The sequence below is a fragment of the Amphiprion ocellaris genome, chromosome 2 (assembly GCF_022539595.1).
Source record: "Amphiprion ocellaris isolate individual 3 ecotype Okinawa chromosome 2, ASM2253959v1, whole genome shotgun sequence".
NCBI classification, from domain to species: domain Eukaryota; kingdom Metazoa; phylum Chordata; class Actinopteri; family Pomacentridae; genus Amphiprion; species Amphiprion ocellaris.
Window position 1 is genome coordinate 29,179,780 of NC_072767.1, and position 19,818 is coordinate 29,199,597.

Consider the following 19,818-nt stretch of genomic DNA (forward strand, 5'->3'; position numbering starts at 1 on the left):
CTTTTTTTCCACTGCAATGCAAAGTCCTGCACCTCTATGGAAACAGCACAACCACGACTAGAAGTAGAGTGAACTTGCAATGCCATAAATCATAAAAAAGAATAAACAAGGTTGAATTCCTGAGTATTTATCTTTATAAAATTGTAAAAACTTGAAATCAACTTGTGTAACATTTTTCCAAGATCCCACGGGTGTTCCCAATGCTGGATGTAAAAGGTGGCACAACATTTTGTGTACATTTTAGTCTTTAGATTTTTGATTTGTTTATGTAAACCCAGCCTGCAGTTCAGCTGAAAAGTCCCTGTTGGATTTCAACTGAATCACTAAAGGCTTCATGGTTGCATGGTAGAGTACAGATTTTTTTTTATTCCTTTGTTCAGGCAAATGCTTTATTCTTATCATTGTTTAAAACCTAGAATAATGTGATTTTGATGACATGTCACTATGTTTAGGTTAGATTTGGCTGATATTCTTAATTGAACAGCGGGTCACAAGAAAGTTGTAGCAGACCTGACAAAGTGTAAAACTGGAGGATTCTGTCTGTTAATAATGCACCTTACACATGTGCTAACGGGTTTTAGGGTTCATAGGGTTAAATACTGACCAAATTAGTGCTAAAAAGGGTACCTTTGTTCTGTCTTTTTGTTCTTGAAACAAAGCATTTCTGCCAGGAGAAAATAGTTTTGAGAATTTTCCTGTTTTCGAGCAATTGTTTTGGTATAACAGGCAGCAGTCAACACAGTGACAGAGATGCTTTTGAAAGATAGAAATGTTGCTGCACTCCACCTCTTACATATTTGACCCTCAAATTTCTGCTATAATTCCCCACATGCTCTGCGAACAAACACTTCAGTCATCGGAACTCTGGAAATTACAGTCATCACCTAAAAGCATACAAATGATGGGCCTGAGGCTGAATAACAGACTAGATAACTTGGTGAAATTAAGCTTTTAGGTGATGCTGCTGCTAATTAGACCGTGCTGCTGTTGTTCAAAGCAATGGCCCTCAACGTTGCATGTCGGTGTGGAAGCAGTTGTTTTAAATTAAAGCACATAATTGTACACTGCATCGGGTGATTTATGCTGGTAATACGCTACAGATGCACTGTGTATCGATCCTCTCTACCTTTGAGCTGGTTAACTGGGGAGCTTAATAGATAGGTGGAGAGAGCGAGGGAGATGAAGACAGATGGATACAGAAATAGACACTGAGCGAGGCTGTTTGTCAGGTAGAATGAGGACTTGCCACCTTGTTTTGCCACCTTATAATTTTCTACCTTGACAATTTACTGCACAGTTTTTTTCATGTGGAGGTGCTATGCAAAGTTGTGGTGTTAAAAACAAACAAAAATACAAGTACCTTTTATTATGTTTTATCCATAAAATGGTTCTGTCTTCACATCTTGCCCATTTTTGCTGCATGTAGTTATACTAGAAGGAATACTGATTGGTTGAGAGAATGTTTAACAAAAGAAACAGTTGGTCAGCCACAAGAGTTAAATGTTCACTACGTCTGAACTCAGGCAGAAGGTATTTCCATTTCCCATGAAGCACAACAGCTCTTTCAATAATATGTCAAAAACCACGAAAAATGAGCGTGTTTTATTCTGAGAACTAATGTGTCTTTGAATCATTTGATTCCTGGAGTTGCTTTTATGTGCAAGTATGGTGTCGAATAAATGTATTTTATAGGTCGATGTTGATTTAACTCTTCGGGTATTTTAATGCCGTTTGTTGTTTTGTTGCATCGTATCTCGAATGGTTGCTGCCAATATGTGTACTTAATATTGCAGTGACCTAAGTAGAGATTAGAGCCGGACTGGTAGTAGATTTTTGGGGCCAATACTGAAACAGATTTATAGAGATTAAATTTTGAAAATGCTACTGATACAAGCTATTGTTTATATAGTTACACATACATGTTGAAGTAATATTGAGAAGGAAAAATGATAGGTTCATTGTTTTATTAACTTTTCAGCAATGTATTTCACAAACTAGTTAGCAGCTTACTCTGAAGACACTACTTGACTCTGCACAACCTTCTGCTCTGCTCCGATAAATGCTTTGCTACATGTGCTGCAGACATAATATTATAAACACTGGAGTCTGATCTGCTCTGCTGGACAAATGATGCAATGATTTCTAAATTACCACAAGCATCTTTTTCTGTATCCTGTAAAAAACAGGATATCGGCCAACCAATATCGGGCTATCAGGCTTTAGTAGCGATGTCTACATATGAAGAAGACTCTTATTGGAGCCAGCCAGATGTCTTTAAGTTACTCTGCACTGAGCACTTTATTTTTGCCCTACTGTGGTATTTTCAAACATCATGTCGTAAACAGGCTGGCCGCAAAGTGCAGGGGTGTGGCGTGTTTTAGAAAGTTAGTAAGCAGCTGAAATGTAATGTTTGCAGTATGGTGCTGTTGTAAAGTGGAAGTGAAAGCAGCCTGACAGCTGCTTATGATTTAATAATAGGGCTAATTCAGTACAGTGTGTCTGCAGTGCCAGGGTGTCATGGGGCTGTAGCAGCAGCAGCCAGCAGCTCATTTCAACATGACAAAACGCAGCTACTTTTGTAACTGTGTTAAAGTTAGATGGAACTCCCTGCAGGAGGTGGTTTTTACTATTTTGTCTACCTGTTGTTGCTGTATATCTACCCTCTCAAAACAATGTGCTTGCTGACAATTGCCTCCAAGGAAAACACAATTGTCTCTCCGTGGAGACACAGGGTCCAGGCACAGATAAGTGTCGCTGAGCCAACATGGCAGAGAACAACTCTACTTCTACCTATTCTTCTTCTTTTTCTCCTTCTTCTTCTTCTGTCTCCCGGGTCAGAACAGATCCCCAAACTGCTCCACCATGGCAGCTGAGTCTCCTGTGAAGCTGATGCAAGTGGCTCTGAGTTTTGTTGTTGTAGCTTGACTACACTGAGTGAGCAAAAGCAGGCACACCGGCATAACACAGCGACATGTGCAGTGTGTAACTGTATCCTGTTTGCTGCTGCAGTGACCAGTTTATCAGGTTATCATTAAACATTAATTAATCTTCTCTTCTAATTACCTGTGCAAAGTTGATAGCATCACTGTGCGAGATTCTACAGTTTACTATTCTTGTTTTGTGGTCACAGTCTGATCCTGATGACTCCTGTCTCTCCCTGGGCATAGCGTTCTGCAGTGTTATGGCCACAGGTCATGTTAAATGTTTAACTGCTTCCACATGATGAAAATCTAACATTCTGGGAAAAGAAATGTAACCTTGTGCTCACAGTACCCAGGAGACAGAGTTTCATCCACTTAAATGCCATTAAATGCACATAGAGTCTCCTCCTGCGAGAGGGGGCTGCACACGCTGAGCTTTACTCGGCTGATTATTCTCAGGGGAAATAGGCTTTGAGCTGGCCCTTATTTGGAATCTGCTCTCTGGCTCCCCGAGAGTTGTTAAAAGTCGTGGTCTTATAGTTTGCAGACAAAAGCTGTGTCAGATCAAGACCCCCGACATGTGCTATGGCGGCAGATGATGCAGTTTTGTTGATTTCCTTCCTCCTTGTATTTTGTAGTTGAGCATTTTCTAGTGTAGTATGACCCAAAGTAGTTGCAGCAAATGGTTAACAAGTGGTTGAGTAGAGTAGAAGTGCTTTGTTCTTGAACTGACTTTTGCATCACAACAATCTCTAAATGGCAAATTCTCACAAGCTTAATGGCAGATGGAAGCGATTTTTCCATTATTCTCTCATACATGGATGAAGTCTTGCTTGTTTTTTCCTTGAGGTTTTGTTATAGTCACACATAACCTAGCATTTTCTCAATATTATTATTTTTTTGGTGAAATTCCTAATGTTTGCTTCAAATCTGAAGACAGTTATACAAAATCATGGCCACTAGTAATGTTCATTAACCTGGTAAAATGTTCTTATTTTGACAACACTGTAGCACACATTCTTCATGCTTGATTTAAGTTGTTGTCAAACATAATGTTTGATGGTTGTATTAAAGGCGCACCAGATTCCAGCTAAGTCTGAATAATCAGCAGGGATTCCATTTCCACACAGAGGTAATATGTGATCAGTATCTGGGTTGTGATTAATACCATCTTTCTCCAACACTCATAAACATCTGGAACTAGAATGCACAGAATCAGACACATTAAAACTACCTTACTAATATTGTGTAATGACAGTTTCGTACTTGCTCGGTTTTGCAGAATTTAACATTTGTGCACTGAGTTCCAGATTAGTAAAAATCCACACTGTCTCCTCCCTGCAAACCCTGCTTGCATGCTGTAGCTGAAGGACAATAACTGGTGCACTGTCAAGATGTGACAGGTGGAACTCGTGTTCAAGAATTTTTGCTGTGGGATGGTGCACCGAAAATACGGAAGGTTTTGGGACTAATACAGATACTGTAGCAGAGTCTCAATGTGGGCTGATAATGTAAATATGTCTGAAGGTTATAAAAACTGACTTTCTTGAGGCAGAATGTAGAGCTGGAGTCTGTTGACTTTTCCACTTGTTAGGCAGATTTTATGTTTGCTGGCTGGGGTCCAAATACAGCCCAAGTCTGTCCAATCTGATCCCATTCTTATTACTAGTCATTCTGTGTGCTTCCACCTCGAATAGCATATATCATTTCTTTATTCAGGTAGAGACTGTGTGTTTAGGGGATCTGCAGTGGCAAATAAAGAAAAAGTAATTTCACATTTCTAAATCTTCAATGAAAAATTACATTGAGTACCAGCATCATTAATAGAAATATTATATTTAATAACAGCACATTAAGGCAAAACCTAATGAAAATGTTGTCAGAAGTTGCTTCAATTTATCCCTTTAAATGGGAAAACAAACCGAAACGTTCACCAGAGACCATCCGGACACAATCAGTGAATGTCTTCATCCCCTGCATAGCATTAAAGTAACAGCTGATGCAACAATACATCATCACCTACGCATCTTATCTGGTGCAGTCTGTAAAAAATATCATTTACTGAGGTTATTTGGAATGACAGTTACAAGTTTGAGGGGCGATGCACTTTGTTTGAACACCAGTGAAGCTGAGCAGATAATCGACTGCTGCCATCCAGTTAACTATCCACCAGCTGCTCTCTCTGTGTTTCTGAAGGCTGCGAAAGCTGCATCCTCTTCTACCTGCTGTCATCTCAGAGTGTAAACCCGGCAAGAGTGCAGAAATGTAGACGTAACAGCAACAGATCTGTTAGATTTGTCACAGATAATAGTCGCAGAATGAACAAACTACTCAGTCAACCTGAAACTAGACTAGACTTTGGTCTGTGTCGTGTCAGCAGGGGCTTTATTTCCATCATAAACTAAGCAGCTAAAGTTAGAAAACTGTTTGGAAAAAAATTGCAGACCTGGCTGTATCATGATGTGTTGTTTTAGTGATGATGTTACTCTGTCACTGATGAAGCTCTTTCTGTTTTCCAGGCTCGGTGTGTGCGTGCTGACCTCATGGTGTAACAGGAGTAAAGATGAGCATTAGCAGTGATGAGGTCAACTTCCTGGTCTACAGATACCTACAAGAGTCAGGTAACACTCTCCAAATGTTTGTTGTCTCAATTCTTCTGCCTGTTCTAGTAAACAAGTGTGACTGCACCAAATATACTGTCATAAAATATTGGTATTGAACTTTTATTGGTGCTTTGCTTTTCAGGTTTACATCCAGTATCAATGTGTTTTTCATTATTTGGAAATTTAAAGCAAGTTTTTATGCAAGTCATTGCAAAGCACCACCAAAAATATATTTTTCGCATTTCTATTAAAATGTTTTGGTACACAGTTTTATAGATCAACTTTGCTGTTTTCTGTTTCTGTTGTGGTTTGTTGTGGTTTAGAATTGTGATTGCTGTATCTATGTATCATTTGTGTTCAAGGACAAATAAATGTCTTTTTTTATGCATAATATAAAATGTATACATTCAGCAGGCACTTGACCTGTCTGATAAGTCTACTTATTGGTTGTGTTTACACAACACAGTCATCTTGTTGTATAAAGGCAGAATACAGAATGCAGAAGTTGTTTAAGGACGCTGACACTATGAACACAAGTGTATAGCTCAGGACAAACAGTACAGTCTGTCTGCAATACATAAAAATAATTACTCAGTTACAATGAAACATATAGAGAGAAGATGACGGCTGATGGCTCACGACCATGTACCTAGTGAAAGATGTCAAACAGATTGTATTTCAAGGATAATTCTGACGTATTTTAACCTCTTGTAATGTGCCTCATGCTAACTCTCCACCTTATTGCGATTTGCGGAAACAAGGAGTTGCAAAAAGCGGTGTATATTGGGATGAGTAGTTCGAGTTTGCTGCAGTTGAGCTAAAACACAGAAATGAACCACCTAGAATGGACATTGTGCGAACTACATTAGTGATCTCCACCATGGGATTCTTATTGGCTGATTCTACCATCTGCATATTAACCCTTTGATGCGCAACATGGGTCAACAGTGACCCAAATCCAATGGAAAATGGGTATCTCCTGACCTACACTGCGCATCAAAGGGTTAATCTGCACGTAAGTTGGTTTACATGTGTGACTTCCAGGAAACCTAACAGTCAAACATGATGGTGGATCATCAAGTGGACCTTAAGGAGGACAGCTGCAAATCATCTCAGTTTGATGGCTGGCTGCATTTATTGAAAGCAGAGTACGCAAACTTCACAGTCTGGAGCTAAATCGAATTCAAGACAGGCGAATCTACCGCAAGACAGCATACGTCGGGAAACTGTTAGTTTTCCTGCACTCACTATTCTGGACCTGTTGGTGGCAGACTGGGAAAATCTCCATGTGTCCATGGATGAGAGGAATTCCAGCTGTGGAACTACAACTAATAAATCTGCAACTATATTAAAACATCCTGGTGTTTAACCTCCACAACATCAACTGGAAGGAAAGACCAAGACTGTGCAGACTGAATGCTCAACTCTCCGTATGCTCAGTAAAAGCTTCTACAGCAAGTAAAAATTCTGCAGAATCAGCACGTTAAAAAAAAAAAAGCTTAACACATGTGAACACACCCGTGGATGAATATAACAGTCATCATGTCATCTGGCAAGTTTCCCCAGATGGAGATCCTTAATGCTGTTAGCAAAATGGCTGCTCCAGACGGCTAATGTCTGTGTTTACTCTCAATCAAACTCTGCGGGGAGCTCACGCTAGTCGCCTGTTTAGACACAGTTTTGTGAGACTCTTTGTTTCCTTGAATCTTTAGCTTGACTCAAAAACCACACAAGACAGGTAAAATGGAAAATATGCCAGGTAGAAATAAAGAATCAGCAACATCAGGAGCTGATTTCAAATGTGATTCGATTTGACAGTTTGGTCCGTTTCAGACAGAAAATCTTAAAATGATTCAAAAATAATTCAGCTACCCTGTATGTGAGGAACCATGTAGGTGGGAGAGCAGCCTGACTCACTTGATGCAGACTGTGGGTTTATCCGTTGTCTGCAGGTTACCATTTTCAAAAATCCCCTTTGCTACAGTAAACGGCAATCTACATGCAGGAAAATTTTGAGTTTTGAATCAGACAATTTAATGACAGTACTCGGCCTTCTATCAACACAGTTTCCCCCTACATCGTTTTGAGGGTGCGTACTTCGTTTAACTTGGCTCATTACGATTCCGATTGTTTTGAAGAAATGCAAACAAACAAGCTTTTATTCCCCTCTATAGCAGAATGATAGTGAAGTGCTCTGTAACACAGAATGGTCGGACTATGCAAGACTAGTTGGACGGTAACCTCGATCTATTTTGCAAAACAAATAGAGAGAAAAAAATGTGGTCACTGATATTTTGTCCTATCTTTCATTCTAATAAGATAATAGAGGCTTTTAGCGCATAGATTCTGTACTCATTCTGTGCAGTGATGAGGTCAACGTGAATTTAAATATATTTCAATTTTGGCATTTTATGCGAGTAAAACAAATGTGAATCCAAGTTAAAAATGGCAATTCTACTGAAGTCAGACAGTCAAGATGATGGATTTCTGACAGCAGAGAAATTTGTGCTAAAAGTGAAGGGGAGCAACATTCACTGTGATGTACAGTATGCCATCGCCCTCCAAAGGGAAGAAGTAAAAATATACTCTGTCCTCACCTCTCCTCTCCAGGGTTCTCCCACTCAGCGTTTACCTTTGGTATAGAGAGTCACATCAGCCAGTCCAACATCAATGGTGCTCTGGTTCCCCCTGCTGCCCTCATCAGCATCATCCAGAAGGGCCTGCAGTACGTGGAGGCTGAAGTCAGCATCAATGAGGTGGGACACACATTCTCCTCTTTGTTATTTTGTGCTTTCAAGTTTTTATTTTGAGCCTGGCTGCAGGCAGAAAGGTTTATCCCCTAAACAACACACTCTGGTTGGGGATGTTTGAGCTGCTCTTCAAGGTTTTTAGTATCTCCTTCTGTAAAGAGAACAACAACACAGGACAATCCGAAAGGATGTACCTACTTCTTTGTTGTATCTATAACGTTTGTTGTTTTCGGTTAAACTCATTTTAACCCTCTGAGCTCCCAAGAAACTTCTGGGTGCTTTGTTTGCTCCTGTTACATTGTTAATCACTGTGAGCTTGTTTTTCACTGCATTATGAAGTCCTGCACCTTTGTGGAAACAGCACAGCCATGGCTCGAAGGTGAAAGAACTCAAAAGTGTCTACAAAAAAAGCGTAAGACAGTTGTACTGCCAGAAATGATTAAAAATTAAAGTTAAATTTCTTTGAGTGCTTATTTTATCAAACTTGGAAAAACCTGGAATCAACATATACAACACAAGTGGCCAAAGGTGCGACCAATACTGGAAAAAAGGTGGCTCTACGTACAACAGATAAATTAATATTTGCATTTTTAATTTGTTTCAATAGTTGTCTCCTGTCTGCTCTGTGCAAACACAACCTGCAGTTCAGCTGCAATGTTTGGTCATGATTTTTGTTATGAGACTTGGTCACAGCTGAATCACTATTAGCTTTTCTGTTGTGCTAATGAGGAGAGCAGCAATTTAGTTTTTTGTAGTATCTGGTGCAAACGGTTAATTTTTGGCCAATTTTTAAACGAGACCTGTAGAATAAAATAATTTTGATAAAATATCACAATCTTAGGATTAGAATAGATAAATACCAGGTCAGTCTGCTTCTCTCTCTTACTCTTTAACCCGTCACATCTCTTTCTCTGAAGGACGGCACGTTATTTGACGGCCGGCCCATCGAGTCCCTGTCCCTGATCGATGCAGTAATGCCGGACGTTGTCCAGACGAGGCAGCAGGCTTACCGGGACAAAATGGCCCAGCAGCAGGCCGCAGCTTCAGCGCCAGCGTCGACCACCGGAGGCAGCATCGCCGGTAACGCCAAGAACGGAGAGAATACTGCCAACGGGGAGGAGAATGGAGCCCATGCCTTAGCAAGTAAGAGAGATGTTTACAGACATGAAAAATGATGGATAGCTAACTGCTATGATTAAGGTGCTCTTTATCAGCCATGACAATTTATATGGATTTGGGTGTTTTGTGCACCTTGCGAAGTAAATAAAGTTTATTTGTAGCATGCATTCAAACGCAGTCTATGCTTTCCAAAGCCTAGACTATTCAGCTGTTCAACTATGGCTATATTGACAGTTAAATTATGTAAATGTGGAACTACTACTTTAACACGTGCTCATTGTGTCCGTACACAATAAACGTGTAGTGGTTCGCATATTTTAACGAAACGTTTCACTAAACTGCCTCCACACCTGGTAGTTTAATCTCCTTTTTTATTTCACACCATGAATTTTTGGTCTTATTGTTGTCACATGATGCTCGATGTGATGGTACACACAGATAAAGCTAGCCTGTCTTCTCTGGCTGCAGCATCTGTAAAGACACACATTTTCCTTGTGTTTGCACCAGGGTGCATAGTGTGTATAACATATAGAATTGGGGACACCAAGCCAAGCTGCGTGGAAACAAGAGGTTCTTGTTCTCGAAACATTACAAAAGAGGCTGCAGGGTGTGTAATTTGTAGTGGAAGATGCAGCTGTGGATCATGAGCATTGAACCTCAAATTAGGAGTCACACATTCTTATTCTATAAACTGAAAATATATTAAGGACACATTAGTTTCATTATTAGACAACCCTGTTGGACTGATGGTTGTGTGCTTTGTGGCCATTTTTTATGTGCGTTTGTGTGTCTGACCAATCAAACTGTGTTCTCAGACAACCATGCAGACCTGATGGAAGTGGACGGAGATGTGGAGATCCCTCAGAACAAGGCCATGGTCTTGAGGGGCCACGAGTCAGAGGTCTTTATCTGTGCCTGGAACCCAGTCAGTGATCTGCTGGCATCAGGGTGGGTCCTCTGTCCCCTTTTCTTGTGCTCTCCTTTAACACTGGCCTCTCACTGTCAAAACGAAATGAGAAAATGTTCAGATCCAGACAGAAGAATTGACATAAGACTGCTCAGGAAAAGACTCTCAGATTACTGCTCTTTTTGTGGATAGACTGTTCCAGAATTTCATCCAAAGAGAAATGTCATCAGCTTTGTCAGTGGTAATCAAAACACCATTTTTAGCTGCCAAAGACGTGCATAGATTACTGCAAACTGTCAGCAGTGGAGGAAGATACCTTTACTTCAGCAAAAGTACCAATACAAGCTAGTTGGAGCTAGTTTAACTACTTTATATTTAGTTTTATGTACAGGAACAGCAGATACATCTGATGGCTCGTCACATGATTAATGGGAGAAAAAAGTAGAAGAAACAAAGTTCTGATGCACAAAATCTGTTTTCAGTTTTTCTCTGGTCATTAACTTTGTTGAGATACTAGATCATTGGAACATTTACTGAAATGAAACCATGTGAGAAGTTTAGGGGGGAAAATATCACTATTTGGTAGAGCTGTTAACAACTCAAGAGACATTTGAAATCTGAGCCCGACTACACACTGCTTTTTGTAGAAAGTCAACAAGGATGGAGACCACTACTTTAATGTTTAACAATGGCTTGCATTTTAAAAGCTTGGGCTATTATCTACTGTGTAAAGTCATCATCTAAAAAGCTGCCAGATACATGTAGTGGAGTATAAAGTACAATATTTCCCCCAGAAATGTAGTAAAGGATTAAGTAGTGGAAAACAGAAACACACAAAGTACAAATACCTCAAAATTGTATTGAAGTAAGTTTCCATCACTATCTACTATTTTGTACTTGCTCACTAAATTTAAGAAATATTCTGCATAACATTCACAGCCCTACTTTTATGAGTTTAAAAGTTTTTGGGTTTTCTTTACCGAGAAAGACTAAAAAAAGAGTTTCATGTAGATAAAGACAAAACAAAACAAAAAACCCATCTAAAGTGTGTGTGATTGTGTGTGTGCGCCAGGTCTGGTGATTCGACAGCTCGTATCTGGAACCTGAGTGAGAACAGTACAAGCAGCTCCACACAGCTGGTCCTGAGGCACTGCATACGAGAGGGAGGGCAGGACGTTCCCAGCAACAAAGACGTCACCTCACTAGACTGGAATGTAAGCACTCAAACACACAGTAATACACACACACACACACACACACACACACACAAACACACACACACACACACACACACACACATACAAGACGTCACATGTGAGTTACCCTGCATCGGAGTATTAATTCACAATATGAGACCAGATGAAAGCTGTTGGAAGACTTGAGATATTTCTGAATACCGAAGCGCTGTTTCGGTATTCCTGACTTTTCATGAAAAATCAGGTTGTTTTTCATGGCTTTCATCATTTTTATGATGATTTTCAAGTTTCAGAAAAGCACATTAACGTTGTCAGTAAAGTTTGCAGAAGATCACGACATGACAACCAGGAGCCAAAACTGTAGGCACCACGGTCTTATTATCACATTTGAACTTGTTTTATGGCACTTTTCCAGGTTGTTTTCTCCTGACCAGATCCTTGCTTGGTTGTATCGACTCTCAGATGTGTGTCGCTTTGGATAAAAGCGTCTGCTAAATGAAGTTGTAGAATTGTAGAAATCAATCTCGAAAATAAAGAAGAAATGCATTTTAAAACAGTCCTGGGTTGAAAACATCTAAGTTGTATTTGCTAGTAAGCAGCTCAGGTGCAGTTACATGAAAGTGAGATAGCCACATCATGTATCAGAGTGTAAATCTGAGCCCAAGGCAAAGGAAAAATTTCCTGGAAAGAGTCCACGCCGATGAGGCCTCTCTAATAACACCAGCTGATCAGCTTTACTCTATTATTGAAACTGAAGAGTAGGTCAGTGAAGGCTTCCAAACAGGCTCATATTAACATACACCTGTCTCTCTTTCTCTGACAGAGCGAGGGAACGCTGTTAGCAACGGGCTCCTATGACGGCTTTGCCAGAATATGGACGAAAGACGGTGAGATGGCTTCACTTCATCACATCAGGAGAATAAAACCAGTTTATTCATGAGGAAGCTGTGCAGCTGTGGGAACTGTGATTAGTTGGCAAGCCTGCACTACAGTCTGTGTGCCACATGGTCGAGTTAATCTTTAAGCAGTGCTGCCACCTAGAGGCAGGTTGACATATTGCTATTGGATGTTCTTTTCTGGATTACAATGTATTTTCGGTCAGGTATTATTTATTTTATTATAACTAGATGCTTAAAAGTTTCTTGTTTTAGATGTTATGAAAGTGATATTTACAGATTGTGTTACCTTTTTGTGTGCTTTGCTCCACAGGTAACTTGGCCAGTACTCTCGGCCAACACAAAGGTCCCATCTTCGCCCTGAAGTGGAATAAAAAAGGAAATTTTATCCTGAGTGCAGGAGTAGACAAGGTAAACCACCACTTGCTCTGTAGATCAGCTTGTTATGGTGCAATGCTACAAGTAAAAACATAGTTTTTTCCACTCTTGGGTCACTTTTGAGGCTGAATCATAGAACATTTTATTCCTAAAACATGGAGTTTGCTTATTTACAGATAACCTTTGCTTCTAGTATGTCAACAAAATGAAACAAAGATTTTAAACTTCTAGATGCTGGAAAATAATGCAAATTAGCACACAGTTACATGGATAACGCCTCATTTTCACATAGAAACATAAAAATTTAACATAAAAATCTAACACAAAAATGTATAAAGTAACCAGCTGAGTAGGCATCATGGTGATATCTGATAGTTATTTTTTTTTATCCTACTCAAAAGAATTGGCTTTTCATTTACTGCTTAAGTGATGTTGCACTGTTAACTCAAACTGTACATGTGTCCTGACAGACTACAATCATATGGGATGCCCACACAGGAGAAGCCAAACAACAATTTCCCTTCCATTCAGGTATGATAACGTGTCTTCTTTTAATTTACAGTTATGAAGTTTTACATGTGCAGCTCACTGTGCTGTGCTGTCTTTGTTTCCTCTTCATCTTTCTAACGTTGCTCTTCCTGTCGCCCACAGCTCCAGCACTAGACGTGGATTGGCAGAGCAACAATACATTTGCCTCTTGTAGTACAGACATGTGCATCCACGTCTGTAAACTGGGACAAGACAGACCCATTAAAACATTCCAGGGACACACGGTAAGTGGTTTGTGTGTGTTTGTAAGCACCACCTCCCTGGTGATGACGTGGAACATCTGAAGGCAGCCAAAAGGGAAATCGTACAACCTTTGACTGTCACTGTTCAAATAAATATTTGTTATTAAGTTAGTTTGAAACTTTGCACCTGCACTCCTTCATGCTTCTTTTCTTTGCCTCCAGAATGAAGTAAATGCAATCAAGTGGGACCCCACAGGAAACCTGCTCGCCTCCTGCTCAGATGACATGACGTTGAAGGTGAGCCGGCAAAAAGAAAATGCTGATCTGTTCAGTGTGATAGGAGATTCTGAATAAGCAAAGTCTCATCTTCCCTACTTCTAAACTTGTATTTCTAGCTTTCACTGAAGTAATTCTGAGCAATAATGGCCACCTGTACTTTTTAATGTGCTTCAAAAGATGATGTTTGAAATTTTCACTTCTCTTAAACAATCCAAAACTCATTTTAGGCAGAAAAATCCATCTAACTTTTGTCAGAAATGAACAAACGGAGCAAATTAATGAATAACTGCAAACAAACAACAGTAAGTAAAAGTAAAGGATGAAGCTGTTGACTCTGCTGTGGGGTTTTGTGTGTCCTCAGATCTGGAGTATGAAGCAGGACTCGTGTGTCCATGACCTGCAGGCCCACAGCAAAGAAATCTACACCATCAAATGGAGTCCCACCGGGCCTGGAACCAACAACCCCAGTGCTAACCTCATGCTAGCCAGGTGTGCCACTTTATTTATACTTCAGTGTTTTTTATTCACCGTGATGTGTCCCTCCAACAAACGTAGCTGACAGCGATTGAAGCATCCTGACTCATCCTGCTTTCCTGTGTCCACAGCGCATCATTTGACTCCACAGTTCGGCTCTGGGACGTGGACAGAGGCATCTGTATCCATACGCTGACCAAACACCAGGAGCCAGTCTACAGTGTGGCTTTCAGCCCGGACGGTCGTCATCTGGCCAGCGGCTCTTTTGACAAATGTGTGCACATCTGGAACACACAGGTAAGTAGAGAACAGGAGGGTTATGACACCTGCACAGCTAAAATCTCTGAACCGTCAAGTTTTCTCAGAAGTAACACTTGTGTCTGTGGTGCCTGCAGACGGGAGCTTTAGTCCACAGTTACAGAGGGACGGGGGGAATCTTCGAGGTTTGCTGGAACGCAGCGGGGGACAAAGTGGGAGCCAGCGCGTCAGACGGATCTGTAAGTCAACACATGACTCTATGGATGTTTGGCTGCATCTGTGCGGCTTTTACTGTCTGCCTGGCATCAGCCCTACAGGTTGACCTCTCCTCTGTTTCAGGTGTGTGTATTAGACCTTCGGAAATAGTGCTGCTGTTTGTTGGAAGCCATGGACCGACCATGAATGTGTACATAGCCAAATGACTGTCCCTGCCTGCCCTGCGTACTGCTCACGCTTACGGCCCCGCCCACCGACAGACAGGAAGCAGGAAACAGGAACAGGAAGCAAGCACCCGACACAGCAGGTCCAGACACAGGGATGAACCGACGGACGGACAGATGGACGGACAGATAGTTTGACGCGCCCCTCTCTGTCTGTGCAGACTCTCAGAGAGACGCAGAAGGGACGCAGCGAAAAAAGAAAAAAAACTGATAGACAAAAAAAAAAGTTACAGATCCGTATGTGTACCAAAATTTGGAAGCTGTTTTGCTTTTTTCGATCTTTAAACATGCTCATCGTCATCAAAATGGAAAAACTATGAAAAAAGTGTTGATTTTGTTACTAGTCGGATCTCATCGTGCGGACATATCAACTTCTCCACCACAGAATAGGATGGCACTTAGTTTTTTTTAAATTTCAGATCTCTTGGTTCCATGTTTTTATATTTTTTATCTTCGGGGGAGGGGGCGGGGGCCGGGCAGGTGGAGAAACGCATAAATACGAACGTACCCAAAACACCAAACAGTTCAGAAGAGCGGTGTCCTCGTCATGATTTTCAAACCAATGTGGCAAAACTAAAGGCTTTTTTTGGTTTGTTTCCACATGTTTCAGTAGTGATGTCTGGCTGCAGCTGTGAGTGAGTCATATGGTTAACTTGAAAATGCAGTAGTTCGTATGTGGTCGTCTCTAGAGGACTCGCTCTGGATTCCTCTTGTGCGTCCACGCAGGCACATGAAGTGATGATGTACATCTAGATGCTTTAAAACAGTACCTTTGTGCACTATTTGATCTGGATGCTTTTAATCACAGTTCTGCTCTCTGGACTTTGGCCGTAGTAGTGAAATAAATTGGCAGGAAGCTGACTGTTCCCTCCACTTCTCTGAAAGCGTCCAGCGGTTTTTACATGTTAGAAAACTTAACATTCGTACGACTGATTTCTAATTGGATTCACCTTCAAATTCACAAACACACGCTGCCCTACGGTCTGCTGGTGAAAGAGCTCATCTTCACATTTCCAGACTAACTCTGTGGAGGCATAAATAATCTCAGCCACCTAAACCACAGAGGGTGGAGCCAAAGAAAAGCCAGTGAAATGTTACTGCACCCGAATGGACAGAGGAGGTCTGTTCTAATTTTTCTATTTTGGAGCGTTCACGCATGAATCTTTTTTTCTTAAATTTTAATTGTGCTGTATTTGATTAACATGCAAAACTAAACATAGATTCCTCTGTAATGAGCAGAATCGCTGTAGTAAAGTGGGATTATTTGCACGTGACTGGAAGTTAGGGATGGGTACCAGAAACCTGGGATTAGGTCAGTAGTGGAGGAATTAAGAAAACAGATTTCCTATTATTTGCTACACATACAAATTATCTTGCACATTTATTTCACCAACGCTATGATACATTTTCACTGTTCTTTTTTCCATGACAGGCTCGTTGCAACAAATGTTTTGAATGCGTGCAGCCTTACATACCTCACATGGTGTTAACTATATTGTACAAACGGGTTAATGAATGAAAGTAACTGTTAGTTTAATGATTAGTTAACGGTGTACATATAGATCCACTTGTTCAGTAAAATATGTTTAATTCTTGTTTCTTATTTTATTATCACGGTTTCTCTGAGGTGGGTGCGTGCAGTGGTAGAAGAAGGAGTTTTGCTACGTAAACTTATTAATACAGCCTAATAAAAATACAATTCAAAAAATGTTCTTCAGCTGTGACTAAAAAATTAAGAATGAAAGAGGAAATGTAGAATAAAGCGATATTGATTCTTTCCGATAAGAGCACCCATTGATAATAGTAGCTGTATTGTCAAAATATTTATGATACCCATCCTTAACGAACAGTTTTGCCAATTTAGCACATCAGAATGAAGGATAAATGAATACTAATGTGAACGCAGCATTTAAACAAAGTCATTTAAGTTTTGGAAACTATCAAAACAACATCATATTGTGTCGTCACTGATAGGCATAACTTTCATCCCCTTCAGATGTGAATCAGTGGGATTGTTAGCAGGAAGTGTGTGCACGTACCATGCACACTTTTTGCGTCCCAATATGGTGATTTTTAAGAGGAATATATGAATTTCAGAAGTCCGATAAAATAGTGAGGAGTACATTTGGTGCTCTGTAGGGAGTTTATATTCCGAGCTCACAATCGCCACAGTGATGAGCGAAAGGGAAAACGTTGTCAGTCCTAAAAACGTGTTTCAAAGCTGTGGCTTAGCCATTCAGATTTGCTCTGTAAACAGCGACTCTTTGGCTCCATCCTCTTGAGGGTTTAATTCAATCTTCATAAACGTACGTCCCTATGAGATATTTTTATAACCAAAACTCTAGATTTTTAAGCTATTTTGTAAAAAAGAAAAACAAAAAACAAGGCCGCCAAATTTCTGTAGCAGGAAGTGGAGGGCTTCAGTGCGACTCTGGACTGCTGTTGTTCAAGACAAAGACATGACACATTGTTTGCGTTGTGCCCTTGTCAACACAGATATCAGAAGGTACTTGGAGAACCCAATAGAGGCACTGAAAGGCAGAAACAAAGCAGACGTGCAAAGATTTGAAGTAGCTACAGGTCAAAATGAAAGTCCCTCCCTCCCCCAAACCTGGTGAATTTAAACAGTCAAACGTGAAGCTGCATCTTCAGTGTATTTTAATTCATATGCTCTCTCACCTTTTATTCTGAAGGTCCCCCACTGACGAGACATTTTATACTCTTTTAAAGACAAATTTAAAGTTACATTTTTGTAATTTCTTTGTAGATCTGAAACAAATGTGAAATGATTTATTGGCAGTGTTAATTTACATGTTCTATAAATTTGAAAGATTTTTTGTTTTTGTAAAGTTTGATGCAAACGGTAAAGGTTGACCCTGCAATGTAAAGCTCACTGAGTGGAGCTGCCATTCTGAAGGCACCTTGCCTGGGGAGCGTTTTCCCCAGCAGCGAATCACCACTAAATTTGTTTGAATAAAGAAATGTTTTACTTTTTCTTTTGCTTGAATCTCTTTGGGAGGTTTTGTTCCAGAATAATGGGCGAGGGAGGAAATGATTTTCTCCCGAAGCTCGTAAAACATTAAAAAAAAACTTGTAAAACTGAATAAGATTGTAATTTTTCAATTGGTCTGAGACTCTGGGGAGGTTTTCGGTCTCCTCTTTCTTTCATCGCTGAAGTTAGGAGTCGTACCAGATGTTTTGTGGAGGAAGCTGCTCTGTGAGCACACAACAGGACATTTTTTGCAAAAAAAAAAACTTCACATCCAAAAAATATCTAAAGTTAAATCGCTGCTCAATCAAATAAGCCTTTGAGCATTTAGTCACTAGGTGGGTTCGCCAGTGTTTCCAATTTGCCAGCAGGACTAATACAACCTGAAATTATGTCGCAAAATATTTATGTGTGAAATGTCTTTTTTTCCCAAGAAATGTCCCCTCTCACAAATGAGACAACTCTAACTCCAAAATCAGGCGATATTAGACTGAAGTCCAGTGAAAAGTTGAATCACATCCTCCAAAATCATCATGAATTGGCCCAAAAAATGCAGATCTTGACCAAACATTTAAAATATTTAAGCCTCACTCAGAGGTTTAGTGAAACCAAACCCCACCTCCGAGGCATCTCTGCTTCTGAGAAATATTTGTGGAACTGCAACCGAACTAATTCCTTCCTGTAATAAATTGGACATTTCTACTACTGGACTCCCAGAGATTTTAATGTGTTCCTATTTAGAGTCCTGTGCACTATTTCTTTTCCTTCCCCTGTATTCAAAGCACTCAAAATCCAAAAGTTTTTACAAATCTCTCACCCAGGCAGAGCGCCCCCCTGATGTGTTCATGCCATCGCTCAGTTTGTGCCACAGTGTGTCTGGGTTATCCCGGCCAAAGTCGCTGAGTCAGCCTTTATCTGTGGAGTCATGACGGCCTGGCCCGGGCTCTCCAAGCCTTTGTTTTTTGTTTTTCTCTGCAGCTTGCATCATCACATCCGTCTGTCATCATTTAAGTCAGATCAGTGAAACTTAAGTCCAGAATAAAGTATATTTTGATAAGAGCTTTGAGTTTTTATTTGTGTGTGTGTGAGTGAGTGTGTGTAGAAATGCTGTGTGGTGCTGAAATATCACCTCAGAACCAGTTACAATCATGACACCATGTTTTATTCATGTCAAAACACAAAATTGCCTTTAACAAATCGATAGAACTGCTGGTGCAACCAGGAATTGTTTTTGTATTTTAAGCCTCTCAACCCCAATTAGTTTGCGGGCATTTTTTGCTCGGGTAACATTTTTGCTCAATGTGGGTTCATTTTTCACTGCAATATGAAGTCCTGCACCTCTATGGAAACAGTACAATCATGGCTGGAAGTAAGAAAAACTCAAAAACTCATTTTGTGCACTATGTCAGTTATTCCATCAACACAGCCTGCAGTTCAGCCAAATAGTTGCAGCGTTGTGGCGGTGCAAAGGGGTGTGGAATTTCTTTTTTCTTTTATTTTTTACAGAATCAGGTTCCTGCACACAGTTTATTGTTGGCTAATTTGTAAGTGAGACATTAAACAATTTTGACAATTTTAAGGTCAGATTTGGTCACATTTTCCAAAGGAACATCACGTCACAGGCGAGTACAAAAAGCCTGGAAAAAATGAAAATCTAGACATTCTTCCTATTTTTTTTTAAAAACACTTTTTGGCCAATAGCTGGTGGAATTTTTGCCACATTTTTTGAAGATAAAATGCCTTTAAACCCAGTGGGAGGTTTTGGGTTTCAGAAGGTTAAATTGCAGCCGTGTAAATTCTTGGAGTCAGTGGACAACAAAAATCAGAATCCACGATAAATGATTTAAATTGCATGTGTCATCTTGCCTTAAATAAAA

The 19,818-nt window shown here is 40.2% G+C and overlaps 1 protein-coding gene across 2 annotated transcripts in view; it reads left to right on the plus strand.

Moving 5' to 3' along the window:
* Nucleotides 1-19,000, plus strand: part of tbl1xr1a (TBL1X/Y related 1a) — a 50,318-nt gene extending 31,318 nt beyond the window's left edge. For both annotated transcript variants that reach the window (XM_035941289.2, XM_023294812.3), the window contains 14 exons: nt 5,441-5,542; nt 8,135-8,280; nt 9,192-9,417; nt 10,209-10,341; nt 11,373-11,514; nt 12,320-12,383; nt 12,706-12,803; nt 13,241-13,301; nt 13,422-13,543; nt 13,724-13,798; nt 14,142-14,269; nt 14,386-14,551; nt 14,650-14,751; nt 14,852-19,000. In XM_035941289.2, coding sequence (XP_035797182.2) covers nt 5,485-5,542; nt 8,135-8,280; nt 9,192-9,417; nt 10,209-10,341; nt 11,373-11,514; nt 12,320-12,383; nt 12,706-12,803; nt 13,241-13,301; nt 13,422-13,543; nt 13,724-13,798; nt 14,142-14,269; nt 14,386-14,551; nt 14,650-14,751; nt 14,852-14,878 — 1,548 coding nt within the window. In that variant the 5' untranslated portion in view covers nt 5,441-5,484 and the 3' untranslated portion in view covers nt 14,879-19,000. The remainder of the gene's footprint in view (nt 1-5,440; nt 5,543-8,134; nt 8,281-9,191; nt 9,418-10,208; nt 10,342-11,372; nt 11,515-12,319; nt 12,384-12,705; nt 12,804-13,240; nt 13,302-13,421; nt 13,544-13,723; nt 13,799-14,141; nt 14,270-14,385; nt 14,552-14,649; nt 14,752-14,851) is intronic.
* The last annotated feature ends 818 nt before the right edge of the window (nt 19,001-19,818 follow it).